Genomic DNA, 9775 nt, shown 5'->3' on the forward strand with positions numbered 1-9775 from the left:
TGCTGGGCCGCAGGGGGGCACTCCAGCCCTACTCTAGCTGGCCTGTTAGGCCAATGCAGTTTTTTTGTCTTTGAGGTCCTGTCATTCTCTGTATAAACAAGTTACGTTCAAGTGTTTAGGATATAAATTACGACCATGCAGGCTTGCCTTGGAAAGAATGTAAACACAGCACTGTGGTCGGAGCAAACTCTGAAGCTGACTTTATAATTTATTGCAGGCCCCTGAGAAGCTCAGGAGGGGAGTGGGGGGAAGAAGGGGGCATGTTGGAGAATGGCTATGGAAAGGGAGATTGCACAAAGGAGGCAGAGAATCATAGAAAATTAGGGTTGGAAGGGATCTCCCAAGGCCATCTAGTCCAACCCCCTGCTCCAAGCAGGACCGGCCCCAACTATCTCACACCAGCCAAGGCTTTGTCTACCTGGGTCTTAAAAAAAGAGGGGCAGAAAGGAAGGGCAAAGTCTCCTGTTCCCTGGGTAAAGGGGCAAGGGTGACTGGGGTTGCAGTATGCTGGGGCAGGGCTTGCTGACTGGGGGAGCAGGGCTCTCCTTTAGCAGGATCTGGGCCACCAAGTCTCAGACTGGGGTGAGGGGAAACCCTGCCCAACACTATCCATGACTCTGCTTCCTCCTCCCCAGTGCTGGTTGGGGGAGAGCTGAGGATGGAGGCTGTCAGGCTCCCCCCAGCAGTGCTGAGGCTTCCCATGGGGCCTTTGCAAGGTCCCTTAAGCAGCCTAGTGGGAGAGGGGCACCAGAGGGCCCCTATAGATGATCCCCGCAATTCCCTGCCTCCAGCTGGCAGGGAGATGGGTACGGGGCAGCAGCTAGAGGACAAGCTGGGTTTACAAAGCTGAGCTGCAGGACTGTCTGCAGCCCTGGGATCATCTTGTCTATAACAAGGATAATAGAGGTACATGGTCCAGGGCTTTCTACTCACTTGAACTGGGGCGAGTGAAGGAAAAAGCCACAATAGCCAAACAGGGTGCTCTTACAGGGCCTGTCTGCTCTCTTCCCCACCCCCAAGCAGCACAAGTAAGCAGTGGAGATGGGTCACCCTGCCTGCCAGCTCCTTGACAGGCAGCAGGGTGGGGTCCACGTCCTCCCCCAGCTGCAGGGAAATAGGGGGTCGGAAGGAACAGGGTAGAAAAGGCAGCCCTAGCAGCCAGTGCCTGGCTCTTGGAACAACACAAAGCTCAGGGCACTGCAATCAGTTGCTTGGATATGCTGTTATTGCCAAGCACAGAAAACTCAAGGGGGTGTGTGTGTTTGCGTGTGTGTGCGTGTGTGGACGGTGGGTCAGACCCCTGCCTGGCCAGCTCAGATCCCAATATGGATCAGCTGCTTGGAAGAGACACTGTTAGGTTTAAGAGGACAAGTCCGAGGACCGTGACAGTGACAGGAACAGCCTGTCCAGTGGGTGTTCGTTTATACACATTTTATTGGAAAACAACAACAAAACCAAAAAATTTTGTACATCAAAATAGTTTGGCAAAACTGTAAAAGTTATACATAAGTGCAAATATATTCTCCTTTTAAAGCAATAGTGTGTGAGTATACACAAGGTTTGTTTAAAATATTATTTTAAAAAATACTGTGGTAGAAAACTTTGTAAAAAATATCGAAACACAACGGTGTGTTGCCGCAATACGGGGGGAGGGGCGGGGGGACAACGGACTTTCTTAAAGTCTATACACCAAGTTTCTAAACACCGTTGCTGTAATACTATCAATCGGTGCTGGAGTCCGCAAGAGTATTTTGCTCCCACCCCCCGCTTCGGAAAAAAAGAAGTTAATGTTAACACTACAGCAACAGAAAGGGGATTTTCCGCAGGTGTTGGGATTGAGGAAGGGTTTGGTTTTTTTCTGTCCACTCTCCTGAAACATTTTTAATAGGAGAAATGGCCCCCTTTCCCAAAGCTTAATTCGCTAGGAGAATGGAGATCGCAGAAATGCATTGGATGATTAACCTGCTCGGACTTCCCATGCAGAGACCAGTCCCCGGCCCTTCCCAAACACAGGCACAAAAGAAAACCTTTCGGTGGGGCGGGGGCGGAGGGGGGAGCTGGGAGCTGTTATGTCATCTGGGTCTGTCCTTCAAGGAGTGGCCGGGCGGACACTGCCGACACTTCTGCCTTGGGGAGCGACTCGTGCTAAGTGACTCGTGTTGTGTTGAATGCTACCAGAGTGCACATTACATTGGACCTGCGTGAGCCCCGCTATACCTCCGACCTGTTACACAGCCCCCCGATCGTCTGTCTGTCCGCCTGCCTGGGCTCGCTGCCGCGCCCTTCACATCACGCAGGGCTTGATGTCTTGACAGACGCTTTGGTGGTGATGGTGGTGATAATAGGATCCACTGGCGGATGGGTGGAAAGAAGAAATGCCATTGAAATTGAGAACGAAATCTTTCCGGTCACACACTGGGGAAGAGTGATGCTGGTAGCGAGGCAATCCCACTGCAAGAGAGGAGAAGAACATAACACGGGTGAAGGCAGGCTGGCAGCCCGGTTGCGCATCAGGAGGCCCCGCTCCTGGAGGGCTGATCTGGACACGAGCCTGTCAAGATCTCGTGTCCCGGGAGCAGGCCCCTCGCCGCAGTGAACAGCTGTCCGCGTGCGTGGGTTTGCCCCTCGGCGGGTAGCCTGGCCGCGGGTGTGTGCGCGGCTGTATCGGGGCGTGGATGCGCTGCTGCACCAGCCCGCTGGTATATTTTCCTGAGCCTGCTTCACCCCCTCCCAGGGCAATCGGGGCCTCGCTCCCGGCTTTGCCTGCCAGAGGGAGCCCAGGGAGAAGGAGCTCCGCTGCGGGTCTGTGTCCAGGAGGCGGGGGCCAGGCAACCTACCTCCGCTCACGACACACGACGCTCTTCCGATCTGTGTGGACCGCGGGGAGAGAGCAAAGTCCTCCTGAACCCGCTCGCCCACGAGCACGTCTCGGCCTCCCTTGCCACGTCCCGCCGCTCCCCCCGGTGGTCGGTGGCCTTCGGGCAGCTCGGCTCTGCAGCCGCGGGGCTGATCAGAGGGTCCCGATCCCGGGCACTGCTCTCACTGAAGCCGGGGGGGGGGCTGGCTTGGGGCAATGCTGCGGGATGGGACGTGGGTCCTCCGGCCATCGGCTCCGATTGGGATGAAATGGGGAAGGGGCGGGGAGGGCATGAACTGCTTCTTTTTTTTTTTTTTTTTGCATGGACTTCGGGATCGCGGGCGGGAGGAGCTATACTGGAGGCGCTCTTCTCCCACGGGGGAGTAAGAAGCCCCCTGGCAGCCCCGGACATGTCTCAGGGAAAGGCGGATAAAGCTCCACGGAGCGCCGCGGCAGCAGGCGGGTGTAGGTCCCGCCTGCCCCCGGCTCACCCAGCCGCAGAAAAGCCATAAGCCCGGGCGCTTTCTTTCAATCCGGATCCAGGGTTTATCACAGCGTCCGAACCCCCCGCTCAAAACCGCCTCTCGGCCAGTTCCTCTCCGGGCCGGTGCCAGCCTGAGGCTCCCAACCTGCCCTGTAAGGCGAAGGCAGATGAGCCGGTGATTGGAGATCGGTTTCTCCCCGGGTCAAAAAAACCCCCAACCTAACCAAACAACACCCCCCTTGCAGCCTACCCTGCTATAAAAAATGGACCTGCAGCGCGCTTGATGCCCTCTCGGATGCTGACTTGTCATAGCTCCACTTACTTGGCTGATGAGACTGATCCCAAATCATGGTTACCTCCCGCCCCCCGAGCACACACGTACTTGCCCCGCAGACAGTTCTCCACAACGCCAGCGGGGTTGTGTTGCTCCGCACGTGCGAGGCATTGTTAAGCAACCAAGCAATTAGCTTTCGAGCTGCTTTCATTACAGTCATGGACCATTAATCCTGGCATCGGATTTTTAAACAAGAGCCCGCCGCTGGAATTATTGGAGGGGATCTGCCTGGCGAGGGTGCTCCCACTGGAGTCCCGGGGAGGGACGTGAATGTGTCCCTTGTGACACAAACGGTCCCACTAGAACTGCTCGTTTGTCTAGAAATGTTCGTCGGTCTGTCTCTCTCTCGGACCTGCAGTTCTCTTTATCTCTCACTGCCCTTCACGTATCCCCGTCTTGGAAAGATTTGCGCATTTTTCGCTGTAACACAAAGCCTTTTCTTCTAATACACGCACACGCATACACACAAATATGTGTCAGAATCAGAGAGGGCATCAAGTCCAATATATATAGAGAAGCCCTATATATATATGGGTACACACACGTATGTACACACACACAGAGCCCCAAATAGAGCTGTCTCTGACCTTCTCTTCATTCCCCCGGCTCTACTGGGTTTGGGGGGTTTTTTGTTTTGTTTTTGTTTTGTTTTTGTTTGTTTTTTAATCTCGGGTCTATAGAAGGAGGGGGGTGCACTTGGCGTCCTGCTCGGGGTTTGATCACAGGCTTCAGGTCTACCAGCTCCTGAGATGAGGTAATTTGCTATGTTTGCTTGTTGTTTGTCAAGGTTAAATTTGTTGCTGGTGGCTGCCACGGGAGGAGGGATGGGTTGTTCTCAGAGTGGGAGAGACGAGGCCATTCTTCACCCGTGTGTCTGCACGTCAGCCGGACCAGGGGTGATGTCTGTCCGGTTCTCGTCACGAAACGATGGTGAGAAATGGACTGAATCTGGACCACGGGACTGATAACGCAACAAGCCCCGGTGTGGCCTTTTCTATTTACAAATCGGCTGCAGCGCAGATCGCGTTTGTGCAGACTGGAAATTTTGGGGGAGAGATGGTCTCCGTCACCCTTCTCCTCTCCGGACTAAGGTCCATTTCTCCGGAGCTGCTGCAAAAACTTAAATCCCAGGAGCCGCTGTTGCCCCTTTAGCCACCCGCTTCCCGTGCCATTGTCTAGGTACCAAAGCTGAGTTACATTGTTTCATGTAGCTAAAAGATTTCGGGCAGTTTCACGGAGCTAAAGTTCAGGCAAGACACGAACTCGAAGGTGGGGGGAAGCGGGGGAAGGGTGTGTGTGTGTGTGTGTGTGTGTGTGTGTGTGTGGGAGGGGGTGGGGGGTGCTCCCTTCCTACAGGACATCCAAAACCGCTCGCATTGTTTTCGGGAGACTCAGCTCCCGCATTGCTTTCCAAAGCAAAGGCTAAGGCGCTTTGCAAATCTATCCAAAGATACAGCGCAGCGCTCCGAGGTGGACAGAAGGGTGATTGACAAGAAGAAGGGAGGAGGGAGAAAGAGCCCCCACTGAAGAGGGGTCGCCTGTATTTGTTACTTGTTGAAATTCCCATAAAATTGAACAAGACCCTGCTCTCATATGGGTTAAGTCAGGCTAAAATCCTCTTCGGTGTGGTCCAGCCCAGACTGTCTTTGTTTAGTTAACCTCCAAGACCCGTATTTAAAAGGGCTATTTGGAAAATTTCCCCGTAAGAACCCAACATCTTTTACCCATTTCTATGCCTTGTTTTCTCTGCCGATGCCCCCCTTTTGCAGATTTTTTTCCTCTCTCCCTACATATATATTTTCTACGATCACCAGAGTGGCAGGAGGGGAAGAGAAGGAAGACCGGGGGGCTCATTTCCCCTCGGGTTATAGAAATATATTGGATCTGCTTTAATCTCTCCCGCATTTTGAAAGATTAGCAATTTTTTTTGGTAGCCTGTAGAACTTCGGAGATATTTAACGCCTTTCCTCCCAATTGCGCGTGCTATAAACCTCCTTGATTTTGTTTTTTTGTTTAATTTTTTATTTTAATGCTTAATGAGCTTAAGGACTTTACGATTCTTTATGGTTTCCCTAGTAGTTCTGGCTGAGAACATATATATTCTTAGCCAGAGCTAAGAATACACACACGCACACACAAATGGATATATATTCTTAGCCATTGATAGATAGATAGATAGATAGATAGATAAACACACACACACGAACGTATATATATTCTTAGCCAAAGATGATAGACAGAATATATATACACACATACATGCATACATATATATAATATTCTTAGCAAGAGCTACTCGGAAACCCAAAGAGAAAAGAAGAGTAAAATTATTTATATATACATGCACATAGGTATACACACTCCATACACACATGCTTGGGGGGGGGGGGCATTAAAACAGGTAAGAAACTCTGAAATTGACAAAGCCCACGTGAAATTGACAACGCCTATGTGAAACTGAGCGCACGCATATGAAACCGAGTGCCTGTATCTAAAGGTGACACAAACACACACACGTAAATACATATATAAAATGATCTTGAAAATACTGAGAGCAATCACCCGGGCGCTCTAAAAATACAGCCCCCAACACTAGATAGCGGAGTAGTGTTTTTCCCCCACCCCTCTCTCTCTCCTCTTATCCCCCCTACACAGCAGTAGGGGTGAGTGTTTCCACCAAGAATAGGGCTCCCCCCGCCCCCCATGCGAAGTGGGTCGTGTTTGCTCTTCTCCGGCGGAGCGCCACAACAGCCGGCCCCGTCTGTATCTGACAGCTTCCCTGCCCCGGGGGCCGGAGCCAGGCGGGTCCAAGCGCGAAGGAAGCCCCTTGCCCGTGCCCCCAGAAGCGGGTCTGGCCGCGGGGGGCGGGGAGGGGCAGGCGCCTACCTGAGAGGTCTTCCCGGGCGTTCTGGTGCAGGTAGCTCTGCTCCAGGGAGTAGGAGGACATGCTGGAGTGGATGCCTGAGGGGGCGGCGTTGCTGGGCGGCAGGGCCTGCTGCTTTATGTAGGGCGATGCCCCTGAGGCTGTCCAGTGAGCCGACGGGCTGGCGTAGGGGGAATGGCACTCGATGGCACTAGCCATGGCGGGCGAGGAGGGCACGGGGCTGCTGCTGCTGTCCGGGCCGTACTCCCCGTTGGCAGGCACGGGGCAGCTGGCCATGTAGGTCGAGCCCGGGTTGGGGGACATGTGCGGCACGTGGTGGCCCTCGTAGGCGCCCGCCATGGAGTTGGGCATCATGTCGAGGTTGTAGCCATTGGCGTGGCAGGCCAGCGGGGCCGAGGGCGCCTGGAAGTCGAAGCCCTGCGGCAGCAGCGAGGCGCTGAAGCCCAGCCCGTTCATCATGCGGTACATGGGCTTCAGCGCCTGGCACTTGCGGCGGAAACCCCGCGGGCGGCGGCGGAACGAGCCCTCCTCGAACATGAACTCGCTGGCCGGGTCGATGGTCCAGTAGTGGCCCTTGCCCGGGCGGCCCAGCCCCTTGGGCAGCTTGATGAAGCACTCGTTGAGCGAGAGGTTGTGGCGCACCGAGTTCTTCCAGCCCTGGTAGGAGCCGCGGAAGAAGGGGAAGCGGCTCTGCAGGAACTGGTAGATCTCGCTCAGCGTCAGGCGCTTGGAGGGCGAGCTCTGGATGGCCATGACGATGAGCGCGATGTAGGAGTAGGGGGGCTTCTCCGGCCGCCGCAGCCCCGAGCTGGCCTTCTTGCCCTTGGACGAGGACGACGACGACGACGACGACGACGAGGACGCGGAGGAAGACGACGACGACGACGACTCCAGGGCGGAGGCGGCGGGCGGCTGGCTCATCAAGACGGCCTGGAGAGCTCCGCGAGCCGGGCTGCAGGGGCGGAGAGGCAGCGGGGGCTCCGGCGGCGGCTGCCCGCTCTCGCTGGTCATCTGGAGGGAGGGACTGGACGGGGTGGGCTGCGGGGGAAGGGCGGGCTGGGCCGGGCCGGGCCGGGCGGCGGGCTGCGCAACGAGGGAGGTGGGTGCCCGGCTGCTGGGGGGCGGGGGGCACCTCCTCCTCCGTGCGGCCGCTGCGGCGATGTGCGGGCAGCCCCCCGCAGCAGCCGGCCCCTTGCGAAACCCTGCCGTCTTCCCGCCCGGCTCCGAGCTCCCCCCGCGCCTCTCCCGCCCCGGCCTGGGAGGGGGCGGCTCAGCGCTGCTCCCACCCCCGCCTCGTGCCCACGCCGCCGCCCAAGGGCGAGAGCCAGGACCGCTCTTCCGATCTCCCAGCACGAAACCAGCCCCCTAGTAGCAGCGCGGCGGCGGAGGAGGGAGAGAGCCCAGCCCCTTTGCAGCTGGCAGGAGGGGCTGCCCGCTCGCAGACACGCAATTACACCATCCATCAGCCGCCCCCAGACAAGCCCCAGCCCCAGCCCCAGCGCTCGTGTGCCAAGCTCCAGAGGTAAAGTGCCGATCTCTCTCCCCCTCTCTCCCTCTCTGGCAGGGCGGCGATGCAGGGAGTTCGCCACAGGCAGAAGCGGGTGGGGGTGGGGGTGGGATGGGGCTCTGTGGCTGCCCAAGCACCCGGGAGCCTCCCCGCTACGCTGGCCACCGGCTGGGCTGCAGGGAGGGCTCCAGGGAAGCCCGCATAGGGAGCCCCTGCCCGCCTCCAGACACCCTGCCAACAATATGATGCCCCCGCAACCCCCCAAGAGAAATCCTTTCGGATGAATCTCAGGCTCAAAGTGATTGGGTTACACGGAAGGAATTTCCGGTCACTAAAACCAGCCTCCCACCCATACCTATATATCTATATCTGTATCTATATCTATATCTATGTCTATATCTCTATATCGATCTCTCTCTCTCTATATATATATATGTATATATGTATGTGTGTGTGTGTGTGTGTGTGTGTATAAATGGCTGGGAGCAGCAGGGGAAAGATGCTGGAGCCGAGCAAGGCCTGGGCCATGTCCCTGTCTGTCTCCCGGCTGAGCGCCTGGTGGGTAAAGGCAGGGGTGGGGGCGGGGGCTGGTCTCAGACAGTGACCTGCGCTTGAGTGGAAGCAGGCTTTTTCCATCAAACTCTGCCTGGATACCACACACAGAGCCCAAGTGTCAGTTTACTGCCCTGAGCCCGGCTCCTTTTCCCTAAGCTCCACAGTAATTAGACAAAGAAAACCTAAATTAACTGAACAGGCGTCGACAGCTTCCTCCAGATCCCCACTGCCACATACATGGGAATGTGTCCGAAAATGGCCTGATTGTACCTGAGAATCAGCTAAGAAAACACCACAAAGCCCCACAATGTTTACTACACATTTTAATAGAAAAACACACTCGCTCTGTCAATAGCCCCGTGTTGATCTTTCGCGGGGCATCGGCTTCAGGGCTTCCCACAGCCCCATCGGGGACGCATTGTTGGAATTGCCTCTGCAGAGAATAGAAATGACCCCGTTTTATTTTTTCCCCCATCAGCGGGTGATTTTCTGTCTCCTGAGCTGCTTGACCACTGCTTAAATGCCAGCATCCTTCCCTCGTTTCCCCCGCAAAAAATACCCCCCAAACAAACCAAAAACACATTACAATAAACTGCTGTAAGATCACAGGCACTGAATAAAAGGCCATGAGTTTATCTTGAACGATTCCAACCTGCTGAAAACTGGTTGTAGCTGGGACGTGGTGGTGTGTTGCGGGGGGGAGGGAGTCACTGCAAATGAGTCTCTGGAGAGCCTGTTGCTCCTGGGAGAAGCGCATGTCATTCCATTCAAAGCAACCTGGAAAGAAATGTTTCAAATACATCAAAATACTGCCCCCTCTTCCCTCCCTCCCCTCGATCCAGCTGTGCTGTGCATTCATCTCTAGTCTACACAGAGGCGATAAGGGCTAATAGATTACATCAGATTCCTTCTACCTGAACAGGAATGTGCTTTTCCTGGGCAAACGCTTAGTTTCAACAACTCCTTGAAGAAGCCAGGCATAGGATCAGAAACGAATTTAAAAGATATGGGGACTTTAGCAACAGCAGTGGTGGGCTTTGCTTCTGAGCCTCTCTGGCCTTTTTCTTTGCTAGCCACCCAAATCCTGCCTCGGAGACAAGGTACCGAAAGTTTAAAAAAGACTTTTCTTTTTCTTTTTCTTTCTTTTTTTTTTT

At 55.1% G+C, this 9775-nt stretch overlaps 1 protein-coding gene and 1 long non-coding RNA gene across 2 annotated transcripts in view; one reads left to right on the forward strand and one right to left on the reverse strand.

Annotated features, from left to right (window-relative positions):
- Positions 1-1885: 1885 nt before the first annotated feature.
- FOXF2 (forkhead box F2) lies at positions 1886-7867 on the reverse strand. Its single transcript, XM_019542478.1, has 2 exons — positions 6562-7867; positions 1886-2451 (listed from the first exon to the last, which is right to left on the reverse strand). The coding sequence occupies exons 1-2, from the start codon at positions 7568-7570 to the stop codon at positions 2285-2287; spliced, it is 1176 nt and encodes a 391-aa protein (XP_019398023.1). The 5' UTR covers positions 7571-7867; the 3' UTR covers positions 1886-2284.
- Positions 7868-7903: 36 nt separating this feature from the next.
- The window catches only part of LOC109315027, a 27688-nt gene continuing 25816 nt past the window's right edge, over positions 7904-9775 (forward strand). The window contains exon 1 of the long non-coding RNA XR_002102414.1: positions 7904-8081. This is a non-coding gene — a long non-coding RNA (uncharacterized LOC109315027). The remainder of the gene's footprint in view (positions 8082-9775) is intronic.

This window comes from Crocodylus porosus, unplaced genomic scaffold, assembly GCF_001723895.1.
Source record: "Crocodylus porosus isolate Cpor-Errol unplaced genomic scaffold, CroPor_comp1, whole genome shotgun sequence".
Classification (NCBI taxonomy): domain Eukaryota; kingdom Metazoa; phylum Chordata; order Crocodylia; family Crocodylidae; genus Crocodylus; species Crocodylus porosus.